The 16,447-nt window shown below is 42.0% G+C and overlaps 1 protein-coding gene across 1 annotated transcript in view; it reads right to left on the bottom strand.

Moving 5' to 3' along the window:
- Positions 1–8,494: 8,494 nt before the first annotated feature.
- TMEM41A (transmembrane protein 41A) overlaps positions 8,495–16,447 on the bottom strand; it is a 48,415-nt gene continuing 40,462 nt past the window's right edge. Inside the window, exon 5 of the mRNA XM_033945549.1 lies at positions 8,495–12,387. Within this exon, the coding sequence (XP_033801440.1) occupies positions 12,164–12,387 (224 nt within the window). The 3' untranslated portion in view covers positions 8,495–12,163. The remainder of the gene's footprint in view (positions 12,388–16,447) is intronic.

Below are 16,447 nucleotides of genomic sequence, written 5' to 3'. Positions count from 1 at the left end.
TTATCTCATTTTAAATTGTTTGTATCTTCCCACTGTAAGCTTTTACCTTTGCCGAAATTATAGATGATTTCAATTTTAAATATCTGTTTGTACTGCTTGATTGATTGATGTGAACCGCCTAGGACTCCCGGGTATGGCAGTATATACAAATAAACCATTATTATTAACTTTAGGTATCATTTATAGAATCTGGATCTTACTTTCCACTATAAAATAGTGCCTAAGCAAGTGTCTTCTTACTCTCGGCACCCAGTTATAAAATTACGCTTAATGTTCTCCGCCCTTACAGCAGCTGAACCCACATCACTTTGGTGATCTCTAGAGGCTGAGATACTCGTAGCTATTTGAAGGCTATATTCTTCTCATGGATCAAACCACTGGAAGACTCAAGTCTCTTTCCACTATTGAAAATGTACAGTATAATCTTGGGCACTGCCATACCCAGCCAGTCTAAACCAGGGAATATTTTAGGTTGCTCTCAAATTTAGGTTGCTCTCAAATTTAGATCTCCCATATGAAAGTACATCACTCTAAAACAGTGAGCTGAACCAACTCTGTTAATGTTATAGTTCAGTGATCTCAAACTCAAACCCTTTGCAGGGCCACATTTTGGATTCGTAGGTACTTGGAGGGCCTCAGAAAAAATAGTTAATGTCTTATTAAAGAAATGACAATTTTGCATGAGGTAAAACTCTTTATAGTTTATAAATCTTTCCTTTTGGCTAAGTCTTAATAATAATATTGTAACTTATAGCTAAAGAGACATATGATCAAGAAACTGTTTTATTTTATTTTTGTGATTATGATAAACATACCGAGGGCCTCAAAATAGTATCTGGTGGGCCACATGTGGCCCCTGGGCCGCCAGTTTGAGACCACTGTTATAGTTTAACAAATATGTAGCAGCTTGGATTTCCTCATGGAAAAAAATGGAGGGAGGGGGGAGGAAAACTTGCTCTTCATGGGGATCACCCTGATCACTAGCAGCATGCACACATTCATAGCAAAACACTGGATTATCAACTTTTTACTTGTAAAAAATACATAATAAATAAATTAAAAATATATACATTTTGATACAGCAATTTACTTACAAATGAAAACTCTCAAATTCCTTAAAATAAATTCTACACAATCAATATACAGGTATACTGTTTTTTTACATTTACATCAAGTATTCAGCGGGTTCTTTATCTACTTCAGAGTAGCCCTATAAAGGGGTTCTCTTTTTGAGTAATGTTCAGATGAGATTCAGCAGTACCTGTGCAAAATGGGGGAACCCAAGGGGTTTTTTTTTCTTCTTTCAATATATAACACAGTGGCAACCAGCAAAATTAAACCGTATCCATGCACCCAAAGAAACAAACTATTTCAATGCTTATGTACCAATGGAACAGAAAATAGAAAATAGTCCCAGAACATATAAAATGGATGGATCAAATGGGATTTCATCAAGGCCACAGAGGCTCTCCTGAAAGATTGACGTACATACTCAAAGTCTTACAAAGGGGAATCAAGGTTCTGCTAGTCTTAAAATAATTGGCTACCATAATGATATATTGAAAAAATAAAAATAAAAAAATCCCATTTCCAGAATTTTTTTTTAATTCAGAAAATTGAGGGGAGGGGCAAAGGAAGAGAGAAGAGGATTACAGATCTAGAGTCAAACTGACAATTTATTTTGGGTCATTTATATGACATATTAAGCTTAATCACAACAATAACCTCAAATCCACACTCAGGATAGAAAATTAACCATTCTAGAAATCTCTTGTTATTACTCACAAAAAAAGCCTCTTTATCTAAATGTGCCCTTCCATCTTATAGATAAGGAAAACATCTTAGGAAAAGAGGATCCAAAGACTTGTTCATTTTTATTTTTTCTTTTGAAACTAAAAATGGTGTTTTAAATATTGCAAGGGCTGATTAAAATTAGATTTCCTGTCAGCTAGAAACAGGTGGCAGAGCAGGGCTCAGATTTGGGTGTCAGGTAATGAAAGTGGAAACCCCCCCCCCCACACACACACATAAAACCTTTGCAGAAAGCTTTGTGGGGATTTTGCCCTGAATAATTAAAATGCCACACCACAACCCCTCTACTCACCAATGGGGTTTATTTAGCCTTTGTTGACTTGCCTAAACTGACACCTTTAGTTAGCTGGTTTGCCTTTTCACTTGCCTAATATTCCAGTTTTCAGTGATGCACATAGAAACCAACAAGATTTCAACTTGCCCTGCAGATAGAAAACTTTGGTTTTCACTTTCTAGAAAATTGGGTACTTCGAGTTCGAGGAAAAGTATTAATCTCTAATATTAGTCTTCTATTATTATTATTATGAAACTCCCTTAATCTAATTCTAGGACTCTTGCTCCCCTTATGTGTAGTATTACTGATTTGTCCACCAGCTCAGAAGAATGTAACACACTGTAAAGCGTTGTAAATTGCTTTTTTTTTGCAGACAATCAGTATTATTTATTTGTACTGTTGCTGGGTGTCTATGGCACTGTAAAGATACACAAAGAGACAGTCACAAACAAGACGTAAAGATACACAAAGAGACAGTCACAAACAAGACGTAAAGATACACAAAGAGACAGTCACAAACAAGACACAAAGATAAATAGAATTCAGAGGCTTTAAAAAAACCTATGAAACTATGATTGTTAATTCCTCTATGAGGGACATAGGTGGGATTAATTTAGGGTTACCAAATTTTCCGGAACTAAAATCCGGATCCATGGCCCCGCTCCCAAGCCCTCCCAGTTCCACCTAGCTCCGCCCAGTTCTGCCCGAGTCATGCCCCGTTCTGCCCACCAGCCCCGCCCCCTCAACCTGTTCACTTGTCAGGGGGGCATCTGCACATGCGCTGGTGTGACGCGATGATGTCACATGCATGCACGTGATGTCACCGTGTTGCATCCACGCATGTGCAGAAGCCATCCTGATGGCGCTCCTAGCTGGATGCTTTTCAAAACCCAAAGTGCTGGGTTTTGAAAAGCTGTCCGGACGCTCAGATATGTCCTCTAAAAGGTCATGTCCATGGAAATCCGGATATCTGATGACCCTAGATCAGAGGTAGGCAATTCCGGTCCTTGGGAGCCGGAGCCAGGTCAGGTTTTCAGGATATCCACAATAAATATGCATGAGATAAATTTGCATCTCAAGGAGGCAGTGCATGCAAATCCATCTCATACATATTCATTGTGGATATCCTGAAAACCTGACCTGGCTCCGGCTCTCGAGGACCGGAATTGCCTACCCCTGCCCTAGATTAACTGAGGATGAGACAACTTTAATCAGGATTAAGGCCTCGTAAAGAAAGATTAGCCTTTTACCTCGATAATCTTTCTTCTAGATGTGTCTAGTAGTCCTGAACCATAGAATTATGTATCCAAACCCACAAGTTGCTTGCAGAATGCTGTCAATCACCTTTGAACTCTGCCTCCTCCCCAGGAAGCTGCTCTTGCCTCCTCAGTTTGTACAAAATACCAAAATATCAATTAACATTATAACATTCAAGTACCTAATCAAAACAGATAGAGCTCCTAGCTGCTCACATGTCCTGCTAACAAGTGTTTTTGGGGGGTTTTCTCAGCTTATCTGAGAGACAGAAAAGTCTCCAAATTCAGAGTGATCATAAGGCCGGCAAAGGTCCCTTACAGGGACGGGCTTCAGGACTACTAGACACAGCTACAAGAAAGATTTTCGCAATAAGAACTTAATCTTTCTTTCTAGTGCAATGTATCTAGTAGTCCTGAACTGTAGGGATGTGCTAATGCAGTCCCTGAGGCCCACTGCGTCGGCCTTCAAAACGAAGAAAACAAAAGCAGCGTTTTTCCTGGCTACTACATCTGCTCTATGGAACCTGGTAAAGGAATGAAGGGTAGACTATATAGCTGCTCTACAGATTTCTTCAGGCAATACTGTCCAAGACTCCGTCCATGAAGTAGAAACTCCTCTGACGGAGTGCGTTTTCAATGCAATTAGCAGCTGCTTACCGCAGCCCACATACGAAGAAGAAATGGCCATTTTAATCCATCTGGAAATGGAGGCCTTAGACACTGGCCTCTCTTTCTTGGCCTGACTGGTCAGAACAAAAAGGTGATCCGATAAGCAAAACTCATTGGTAACTTTGAGGTACTGGAGAAGCACTTGCTTGACATGAAGCAAATACAATGCTTTATCCTTTTTCTTAGACCCTGTAGGATGAAAAGTGGGCAAATTGACTTCCTGACTGACATGGAAGGCAGAGATTACTTTTGGCAAGAAGGACAGAACTGTGTGTAAGGAAAGCCCTACTGCCGTAATCTTAAGGAACAGTTCTCTACAGAACAGAGCTTGTAACTCAGACACTAATCTTGCCAATGTAATTGCCACTAGAATCACCATCTTGATCATAAGATCCAGAAAGGAAGCCTCCTGTAAGGGCTCATACAGAGCTCTACTGAGACTGTGTAATATAGTGTTAAGATTCCAGGATGGGAATGGGAGATCCACTGGAGGGTGCAATTGAAGACCCCCTTTAATGAATCAGGTTACATCTGGGTGAGAGACCAAAGAGCCTCTTTTCCTTCGAGCTTGGAAACAGGGAAGTACTACTAACTGCACTTTCAGCAATCTGACCGACAGACCCTTCTGAAGTCCCTCTTGCAAAAAGTCTAGGACTACCAAAATCGGAGCTCAGAAGGGCTCTACATTATCCACAGCACATCAGTACATAAGAATTGCCGCTGCTGGGTCAGACCAGTGGTCCATCGTGCCCAGCAGTCCACCCCCGCGGCGGCCCTTAGGTCAAAGACCAGTGCCCTAACTGAGACTAGACTTACCTGCATATGTTCTGGTTCAGCAGAAACTTGTATTATTTTGTCTTGAATCACTGGAGGGTGTTTCCCCCTATAACAGCCTCCAGAAGAGTGTTCCAGTTTTCTACCACTCTCTGGGTGAAGAAGAACTTCTTTACGTTTGTACGGAATCTATCCCCTTTTAACTTTAGAGAGTGCCCTCTCGTTCTCTCTACCTTGGAGAGGGTGAACAACCTGTCTATATCTACTAAGTCTATTCCCTTCATTATCTTGAATGTTTTGATCATGTCCCCTCTCAGTCTCCTCTTTTCAAGGGAGAAGAGGCCCAATTTTTCTAATCTCTCACTGTACAGAAACTCCTCTAGGCCCTTAACCATTTTAGTTGCTCTTCTCTGGACCTTTTTTAGTAATCCTGTGTCCTTCTTCATGTACGACGACCAGTACTGGACGCAGTAATTCATGTGGGGACATACCATGGCCTAGTACAGCGGAATGATAACCTTCTCCGATCTGTTCGTGACCCCCCTTCTTAATCATTCCTAGCATTCTTTTCGCCCTTTTCCCATTGCGCGGACAGCTCCATTGACTTGACCAATATTCCCAAGTCTCTTTCCTGGGGAGTCTCTCCGAGTACTGCACTGGACATCCTGTATTTGTGTATAAGATTTTTGTTACCGACATACATCACCTTACACTTATCCATGTTAAACCTCATTTGCCATGTTGCGGCCCATTCCTCGAGCGTGTTTATGTCACGTTGCAGGTCTTCGCAATCCTATGTCTTCACTACTCTGAATAATATTGTATTGTCTGCAAATTTAATCACCTCGCTCATCGTACCAATTTCTAGGTCATTTAAAAATATGTTGAAGAGCATGGGTCCAAGCATTGAACCCTGCGGCACTCCACTCATGACGCTTTTCCAGTCCGAGTATTGTCCATTTTCCCCCACTCTCTGTTTCTTATCTGCCAGCCAGTTTTTAATCCACATGAGTATTTCACCCTCGATTCCATGGCTCGTAATTTTTCAAAGTAGTCGTTCATGCGGGACCTTGTCGAACGCCTTCTGAAAATCCGGATATACAATGTCGACCGGGTCATCCTTGTCTATCTGCCTGTTTACTCCCTCAAAGAAGTGCAGCAAGTTCTTCAAGCAAGATCTTCCTTTGCTGAAGCTGCGTTGGCTGGTCCTCATCAGATTGTGTCCGTCAAGGTGATCAATGATGCAGTCCTTTATCAGCGCCTCTACTATCTTTCCCAGTACCGAGGTCAGACTCACCAGTCTGTAGTTTCCCAGATCTCCCCTCAAACCTTTTTAGAAGATCGCCACTTTCCAGTCTTCCGGATCCTTCCTGATTTGATCGACAGATTTGCTATTAGTTGAAGCAGTTCAGCTATAGCCCCTTTCAGTTCCTTGATTACCCTTGGATGGATGCCATCCAGTCCCGGGGATTTATCGTTTTTAAGCCTATCAATCTGCCTACATACCTCTTTTAGACTGACCGTCAACCCTGCCAGTTTCCCATCTTCGTTTCCTGCTGGATGTACTGGAAGGACTTCCAGGCTTTAGCATAGACTGCAACTGTCCAAGGCTTTTTAGTTCTAAGCAGAGTGGCGACAACCACGTCCAACAAACCCTTGCTTATCAGGGCAGCCTGCTCAAGAGCCATGCCATAAGCCCAAAGTGTTCTGGATTCTCTATAGGGACCGGTCCCTGAGTGAGAAGATCCACTTGATTTGGCAGTCTGAGGTCTTCATCCCTCTGAACATGAACTAGCATACTATGGTCTGTGCGGTCAATCGGATACCACTAGGACTACCAACCCTGGATAACTCACAATCCTGCAAATGACTCAATCTAGCAATGGCTATAGGGGAAACACGTACAAGAACCCCTTCTCCAACCGCAGTTGGATTAACGCATCCAACCCAATGCTTCTGGACTTATATTTTTGGGTATAAAATCAAGCCACCTTTGTGTTTACTGCTGAGGCCATCAGATCCATCTGGTAACGCCTCCACTGCCGAACCATGGAGTTGAACACCTGGGGAGACAGTGACCATTTCCCCAGGTCGAGAGTCTGCTGACTAAGAAAGTCAAGTCTGTATATTTTCCACTTCTGTAACGTACACGGCCGAGGAGCTGAGTAGAATGGGTACAAGTGGATTGATTTTTCACTCCATCAAAAATTACAAAGACTAGGGGACACTCAAATTTACAGAGAAATACTTTTAAAACCAATAGGAGGAAATTTTATTTTTACTCAGAGAGTTAAGCTCTGGAACGTGTTGCCAGAGTTTGTGGTAAGAGCAGATAGCGTAGCTGGTTTTAATAAAGGTTTGGACAATTTCCTGAATAAAAAGGGGACAACTGCACACAGGAAGGGTCAAACATATCTTGATCTTTGTCGGTACCATCACATGATGCTCCCCATTTGAATGGCTCCTGCTTGTCAATAAAGAATAGCTTTACACCACTTTATAGCAGGTTGCATTATGCTGGGTGAGTTGATGACTATGTTTTTGTAAAATGTGGGGCAGGTTCTTTACAATAGGGCATTAGGGATTTTCTTAATTGAAGATCCAACTGAAATGTTCAAGAAAGCTGCAGCAGATACCACTTCTGTTCCTAGTATGCATCGGGTAACCTGCATGGAGCAACAGTTATGGTCCTCATTACCTCACGGGACAGAATGGATGATGGTCCATTTCAATCTTTATCTCCCAGAAAATAAAAAAACAAAGGGGCATTCAGAAAAGTTGAAAGGGGACAGATTCAAAACAAATGCTAGGAAGTTCTTCTTTACCCAACGTGTGGTGGACACCTGGAATGCACTTCCAGAGGATGTTATAGGGCAGAGTACGGTACTGGGGTTTAAGAAAGAATTGGACAATTTCCTGCTGGAAAAGGGGATAGAGGGGTATAGATAGAGGATTACTGCACAGGTCCTGGACCTGTTGGGCTGCCGCGTGAGCGGACTCTGGGCACGATGGACCTCAGGTCTGACCCAGCGGAGGCATTGCTTATGTTCTTATTATCTACTACTATATTATGTACAGGTCATGTTTCCTTTACATCTTAGACAAATGGAATTCTACCGCAGGGGTCGGTACTGGGACCGCTCCTGTTCAATATATTTGTAAACGACCTGGAGACGGGGACCAATTGTGAGGTTATAAAATTTGCAGATGACACCAAACTCTGCAGCAGAGTTAGAACCACAGAAGACTGTGAGGACCTCCAAAGGGACCTAACGAAACTGGAAAAATGGGCAAAAAAGTGGCAAATGAGCTTTAACATAGAGAAATGCAAGGTCATGCATGTGGGAAAAAGAACCCAATGTTCAGCTACAAAATGGGAGGATCATTGCTAGGGGTAAGTGACCTTGAAAGAGACCTGGGTGTGTTGGTGGATACAACATTGAAAGCATCGGCACAATATGCGACAGCCTCAAGGAAAGCAAACAGAATGTTGGGTATCATCAAAAGGGGTATCACGACCAGGACGAAGGAAGTCATCATGCCGCTGTATCGTGCAATGGTGCACCCCCATCTGGAGTACTGTGTCCAGTACTGGTCACCGTACCTCAAGAAAGACATGGCAATACTGGAGGGAGTCCAGAGAAGAGCAACTAAATTGGTAAGAGGTATGGAAAACCTTTCATACACTGACAGGTTAGAAAAGCTGGGGCTCTTCTCCCTGGAAAAGCGGAGACTTAGAGGAGACATGATAGAAACCTTCAAAATCCTGAAAGGCATAGAGAAGGTAGACAGGGACAGATTCTTCAAACTGAAGGGAGCCACAAATATAAGGAGGCACTCGGAGAAATTGAAAGGATACAGGTTTAGAACAAATGCTAGGAAGTTCTTCTTTACTCAGAGGGTGGTGGACACATGGAACGCGCTCCCGGAGGATGTGGTAGGGCAGGGGTTCAAGGAAGGTTTAGATAAATATGTACTGGATAAGGGGATTGAGGGGTACAGATAGACATAGAGACAGGTATAGGAAAAGCAGGGACAGATAGACATAGAGATAGGTACAGGAAAGGCAGGGACACTTAACAGGTAAATGGACCTCATGGGTCGCCGCGGGTGCAGGCTGCTGGGCGCGATGGACCTCTGGTCTGACCCAGCGGAGGCAACTCTTATGTTCTTAACCTTAATTCTGACACTTCTTTTGGATGGGAAGTTTGTATGTTAGCAGGGTTGAAAGAAAACTTTCATCTACATATGATATTGTACTTCTCCAGAAAGAGAGATCAGGACAAAACATCAAAGGGTTCTGTAGGGAGCAAGTTTCAAGCATTCTACCTAACTACAAAGCCCCTGGGTACAATCTTAAATTTAATTTTCAAAGGAAAAGGGCACACTTAGACTACTAGATGGACCATGCTGGTTTTTATCTGCCATCATTTACTGTTTACTATTGTGGTATTCAGCCTATGCCTGCTAGATCTGTCCCCAGAGCAGTGCAGAAAACTGGAGCAAAGGCACTAGAAACAGCTCATTTAAACCCCAAACTAACCATTTTGGGGATTTTTCTTCTTTGGCCTCTAGAGGGAGCAGAAGAGCAGATTTGCCTGTTCCACAACCCCCACATAGCTCTAGTTTAGTTCCCAGCAGTCAAGTGCAGATTGGAAGCAGAACCAGCCGGAAAGCCTTTTCACCTGAGAGTTTGGGGCGTGGCTGCAGGCTATTACATCAGAGAGCAGAACAACTAGAGAGGCAGAAGGAAAAGCAGGAGCAACAAAGAAGGCAGGGAGGCTCAAGGCTGAGAGCTCTGGATGGCAGTGAACAGCCTGAATGTATGGAGCTGACAGAGGCAGGTCTGGAGCTACCAAACTTAATGCCACAGGTTTTTCAAACCATGGAGCTGGAGCCGTATCCTGAACTGCCGAATGGAGCTCTGCCAATGGAAGTTTGCTGTACTGAAGGCAAGTGAATTAAACTGCCTAAATTTTTGACCTGGATTCTGTTTGGCTAAGTTTACTAAATGCCTTTTGTGAGTAACCCTGAAGAAGGTATGGTGCTTCGTGGCAGCTGTAAGAACTTGGGTTTTATTTTAATTATTTTTTTTGGGGGGGGTTCTTTCCCTGGGTGGGGGGAAGGGCTTTTGCCAGTCCCAGGAAGTGGGGACTGCTCTGTGTCTTCTGTGGTGGGTTTTCAAATTGTGATCACACAGAGCACACTCCCTGGCCAGCAAGTCAGATGCTGGGGCCTAGTGCCGTAACACTAGTGCAGGCTGAGGTAGTGATATCAGCCAAAAAGACTGTTTTTGAAATATTTGAAAGTTTTGAATCATTAATTGGCTGGCGAAATAGTGGCAGCTTTGGAAAGCCTGAATTATAAGTTTTTGAATTTGATTATGTTCCCAATACTAAGGGACCCAAGGAAAAGGGTTTCCAAGAACTTTATTGGCTGGCACTAATCCGGGGACTGTTTGGAATTACAATTTGTTTGCTTTGGACTATACTTTATATTTTTGAACATCCTGACAAGATTGATTTTCTTTCCTCCAATGTGGAACTGTTGAACTCTAGGCAAGCCGGTTGGTATGAATGTTTTGTTTTGTGAATAAACCCAGACCTTGCGTGATGCAATACACTTACCCGGTGTTCTCTTATGATGGCCTTTTTACTTTCCTTGTGCAGCCCATAGCACTCACAAGAGTTTTCTTTTGTTACTGGTGCCCTAGGACCCATTGCCCTGAGGCTGCCGGTGACACTATAAACTGTAGTTTTAGCTTGAAAAATGCTCACGGGTACAAAAGATTCATGGACTCTGCACATGCTTTGCCTACAGACAGATTTTTTTAAATAGAAAACAGCACTCAGATTTGAAAATCCAATCTACATATGTTGGTTTTCCAACACCCAGGAACAGCTTCCGCCTTCCTGGCTAAAAGTTTATATACAATTTGTGTACATGCTCTTGGCTGGATTACAGTCAATTTACCTGGGTAAATGGCTTTGAAAATTTTCTCCCTAGTGACTAGCTCATCCCCTAAGCAAAATTTACCTAACTTATACTTCAGCCATCTCAGATAAATGACTGAATGTTCATCTTTGAAGATTTTTTAAAGTGCAGGACAACCAACAGCCTCCTTAGAAACTTATTTCAGTATGTTATAAGCTTAACACCTAATCTGGTACCTTATACATCTGTTTAATACATATAGGACAACATTACTATTTAATATGTAAGAAAGAAACATATTCCTGCTAAGTTGCCATTCTGAAACTTTACAAGCAGCTCGCCTTCAAATTTCTTGAACTGTGAGCCACCATGTTCTAAACCGTGACATAAATGACTTCACATGGAATGGCATCCAATTGGTTCACGTACGGTGTGATTTGTGCAACATTTAGGCTGATTCACTGCTGTATAACGCATTATTAATGAATAGGTCCCATTACAAGAAATGAGAACTATGATAAATACTCCAGGTTAATGCAGCAGTCATTTAGTCACAGGCTATATATTACTACTCACTGGCTTATTTCTGGAGGTGATTTTTTTTTTTTTTATCACCACAAGATTTATGCTTATCTTTGGAGGATGTCAATCAAATCCTTCAAGTAAGAACTTTTAGCAGTGACCATGAGCAAAAATGGGATACCTGCTGAAAAGTGGCAGGTTCTTAAAAGCAGGAAAAGCACATTATGTTCACTGTTCAATAATGCTTACTGCTTATAATATATGTTGTGTAACAGAAATACATTGGGGTTGTTTCTATAGAAACAGTGCAATATTTGTGCAATGCACTATGGAAATTTATATCACATTTACTCTTGCCCACTAAATTAAAGTAGCATGGAATCATGAGATTTTTATCAGGCACCATTATTAAAACCCCAGAACACAGTTTTATATGTGGTATGGTGGCACAAACTTTTTCCAGCGTAGATGGTAGTAACATATCTCTGATTTAGAGCACCCACTATTTAGAGAATATATACAGAAATTTGGAAAAAGGCAATACATTCACAGGTCAAAACAGGTCAGCAAGCTCAGGCAGCAAATATACTCACCCTTCCCAAAATTCTCCAAACACAATGGGTCATCTGTAATTCATGTTATTTACCTACACATCATATTCCCCGTGTATGCTTGGCACAATTTTGGATGTCTACAACTTTGATTTTTCTGTAGAAAGATATAATCAAAGACTGCTCTCTTTGCAATAGCTACCAGAAGCTTAAGATCGACAGTGCTTCAAATTATACAAATTCAGTTTAAGAAAGTTTAGAAAAATAATTGTTTTGTAATGAACAATGATTCCAGTAGATGCAGAATGAGACAATTGGTTTTTTTGTTGTTGTTGTTTTTAATGCCGATAGCACCGAGTAAATGAATCCCATCACATGGTCTTTCTGCCATTGATATGAGGGATGCCCAGGTCTGTTTTGTCCAATTTCAGGTGGGAGTGGCTAAATCTTTTGATGAGGGTGCCAGGTATTAGTGCCACCACAGCTATGGCCAGCAATTTGAACAAAGTGCTCCAGGAGAAAATGTCATCAAGAGACTGGATTTGAGATAGGATGGCGCCTGTCTGCACGCAAATGAAGTTGTATGGGATAAGACCTGCAAAAGGTTAGAAAGAAAAAAAATAGGCTATAAAACCTGAGGGAAATGTAATCTTTCAAATGAAAGATGGAACACCACAATCTTAAGGGTCAATTTACCCACTGACAAGCTAAAAGGGAGCTGTAGTGAAGGACTAGACAGATACTGAAAATGCAGTTCTGATTTTTGAGGTGATCATCTCTGGCAAGCCAAAAAGAGAATAAGCTGATAATGAGTATATTACAAAGCATTTCAGGCTGATTGGGCTCTGAATCACTGTATATGCCTTGTTTTCCCTTTTCATATATAAGTTGTTTCAATAACTGGTAAATTAGAGTAAAGGGCCATAACTAGAACATGATACATACACAAGCTACATTGTCAGCATACCCTAGGTACTTAGAAGTAGAGTGAATAATAAACACTGTAAAAACAAGAAGTAATAAATGGTTGCCCACACTTTACTCATAAACCATCTCATTTCCATATGCCTTCCAACACTTATTGGACCTGGCTCTATAGTGTATAAATGGAGGAAAAAGCTGCAACTGAACATGGATAATAAAGGTTTTTTTTATAGTGTCAAAAAATGAAGTATCAAGCTATAAAACTTTCACATTTGCCAATCTTTTTTCTACTTCACTGAATGGTACCTGTCTTACCCATGAATGCATGCTTGTACATGGTGAGCGTGTTGTCAGGGCAGCGGCTGGCTTGGCTCAGGAGAGGAGCGGTCGTGCGCATGCTCGCACAGGATGGCGGCTGGCTTGGATCGGGAGCCAGGAGGCGCTGACGGATGGCAGAGGCATCGGCCGAAGTGGGAGGGCAGCTGCACGGGGACTCCGAGGGAAGGAAGCCACCACGCTGAAAGCGCTGCAGCACCCACAGGCAGGTACCCACCCCTGGGCCACCATAACAAACCTTGGTTGTGGAACAAATTGTTTGAGTTTACATTGTGGCCTATGGGGAACTTTGCTTTGATATACGAGGGCTTTGGCTTACGAGCATGCTTCTGGAATGAACTATGCTCGTAAACCAAGGTACCACTGTATATGAAACTTTACCATCTTTCTTTACTTTACGCATATGCTCTATTAACGGCATTTACAGAAAGATTCTAACAACTTCTGAAAATCCCAATGCATTTAACTTGTACAGCAAGATACTGTGATAAACAGTATCGAATGCTGCTGAAATGTCAAATTGTTGTAAAATTGTCTGAATACGGATGCTTTTATTCCAGAAACCAAAAATCAATCGTAACAACTCAGTGGACTTCTAAAGCTGAACTGAGAGCAATATATTTGAAACTTGTCTAGAACTATAGACAATCGCTGACCCACTACAGCTTCAATTAGTTTGATTTAAAAAAGGATGTTCGCTATAGGCCTGTAGATACTAGGTTCTATCATGTTAAATTAACTGCTTTAGGGATCGAGGTTATACTTATTTCACTCACTGAGTTAGTTAGGTGCCATCGACTAATGTTCCGAGTCCTAGGCGACCTGATGAATTACAGATCTAAAAAGAAATCATTCACCCTTTGAAGGAGGAAAACATCCAGCAGTTAACACACAGTTCAAGAGTTTAGTAATCTAAGAGCAACAATATAATATGGAGGGTTTCTCAAATGTATAATTAAACAAGGATCCAGAGGTCATGTTTTTGAAAATGTCTGAAGTAGAGGTCTGATCTCATCTTCAATATTTTAATCCTACTTCATAACTCAAGTGAGAAATTAAATTAGGTAATTGCTGGGATCCATTAGAAAAAGACTTACTTATCAAGGTAATTTTCTCTTCAATATAAGCAGTATATTTGCTAACTTAGGTGTTCAGTCAGTAGGGATGCTTCCTTAGAGATTGTAAGATTTCTAAAACTTTTAGACAGCTGTCACTGATCAAGAGATTCTCTGACAATCAGTTCTGAATAGTACAATTTTCGAGTGTTATTTAGTTCTCCTTTCTATAAAGTTCACCTTCTGTTTCTATCTGTTCTTGTTAGTGATATCATATGATTTATGTATTTCTCTCTAACTGACATTCTTGTTTTAAAGAGAGAAAGTATGGAGTATAGGAGAGAATTCTATTTTAAATGGCTTTTTTTAGAAGTCAAAGGAGCCTGAGTATCAAGATTGCCAGAAACAGGCGGATTCCAGCTCTCTGTAAGAATATGAAGACTAGATTCAACTGTCTCCATTTTTGAGTGTACAAGTGGTCTACTAGTTACAACAGCTGCCTCACCACTGCGGCTCCTTGCGACTCTGGGCAAGTCATTTAGTACAAAATAAACACCTGTCTAAAATTTGTAAACTGTTTTTATTGTAATCACATAGAAAAAGCAGTATATCAAGTCCCATATCATTTGACCTCACCAGGTCAAAACAGTGCATGCAAATTGATCTCATGCAAATTCACTGGGGGAATCCTAAAACCCTGACTGAATTGTGACCTTCAAGGACTCAGACTGGACACCTTGTTTTAGAGTAAGCTTGGCTCCAAAACTTTTCCAAATAAATGTTTGGTCTAATTAAAACAGTATTTGGTGGTAATCGTGGTCTATATCTTTCTGTGTAATTACATTCATAACAAATTTAGACATGAATTGTTTGCAAAACAAGTGGACCTTGTCAGGGCTTTGGATATGTCTGTCTTAAAGAAGGTCCTACTGTGAAGATTGGTTTTTGAATGAAAGTTCTACAGTGAAGTGTGAAATTAAGGAATTGAAAGGAGTTGGGATGAATTCGATTTCTTCACCTGTGTCCTCCAAGTTTCAGTTATATAGAGACACATTGGCTTTGATTAGATTTTGAACTGTTTAGTTTTACATTTTTGTACTGGGGTTTTTTTGGGGGGGAGAAGTTTGCTTTTTTCCATATTAAATGGAGTTTTATCATACTGAATGGCTGCCTCAGTTATCGCTAGCTCCTCATGAGAACTGAGGCAGCCATTCAGAAGTGGCACGTGCCCACACAGCAGCGTACTTGTGCGCCACTGGTCCCGACATGCCGGCAATCAGCAGGCAGCCGTCCAGTGAAGCACCAGTGACTGGCACAATTAGGAAGTGGCACGGGCCCAGGCATTAGTGTTCTTGTGTGCTGTGGGCCCCGACAAGCAGCAGGCAGCCGTCCACCAACCTCCACAATTTAAAGGTACTGCTGGGGGGAGCTGGCACAGAATTTAAAGGTGCTGGGGGGTATGTAAAAGTGATGATTGATTGGGGGGGCTGGGGGGTATGTAAAAGTGATGATTGATTGGGGGGGGCTGGGGGGTATGTAAAAGTGATGATTGATTGGGGGGGCTGGGGGGTATGTAAAAGTGGTGATTGATTGGGGGGGCTGGGATGGAATTTAAGGTGCTGGGGGGCTGAGGGGTATGTAAAAGTGATGATTGATTGGGGGGGGCTGGGATGGAATTTAAGGTGCTGGGGGGGCTGAGGGGTATGTAAAAGTGATGATTGATTGGGGGGGCTGGGGGTATGTAAAAGTGATGATTGATTGGGGGTGCTGGGGGGTATGTAAAAGTGATGATTGATTGGGGGGGCTGGGATGGAGTTTAAGGTGCTGGGGGACTGAGGGGTATGTAAAAGTGGTGATTGATTGGGGGGGAGGCTGGGATGGAATTTAAGGTGCTGGGGGGCTGAGGGGTATGTAAAAGTGATGATTGATTGGGGGGGCTGGGGGGTATGTAAAAGTGGTGATTGATTGTGGGGCTGGGATGGAATTTAAGGTGCTGGGGGGCATGTAAAAGTGATGATTGATTGGGGGGGCTGGGGGTATGTAAAAGTGGTGATTGATTGGGGGGGCTGGGGGTATGTAAAAGTGGTGATTGATTGTGGGGCTGGGATGGAATTTAAGGTGCTGGGGGGCTGAGGGGTATGTAAAAGTGATGATTGATTGGGGGGGCTGGGGGTATGTAAAAGTGGTGATTGATTGGGGGGGCTGAGAGAATTTAAAGGTGTCGGGTATATATTAGTATACAATTTGGTTCAGAATTGGGGGGTTTTCTTGTTTTCCTTCTCTAAATCTGGGGTGTGTCTTATGGTAGGTGCGTCTTATGGAGCAAAAAATACGGTACTT

This window comes from Geotrypetes seraphini, chromosome 5, assembly GCF_902459505.1.
Source record: "Geotrypetes seraphini chromosome 5, aGeoSer1.1, whole genome shotgun sequence".
Lineage (NCBI taxonomy): Eukaryota > Metazoa > Chordata > Amphibia > Gymnophiona > Dermophiidae > Geotrypetes > Geotrypetes seraphini.
The sequence above is the reverse complement of the archived record's forward strand: the minus strand, read 5'-3'. Positions and strand labels throughout refer to the sequence as shown.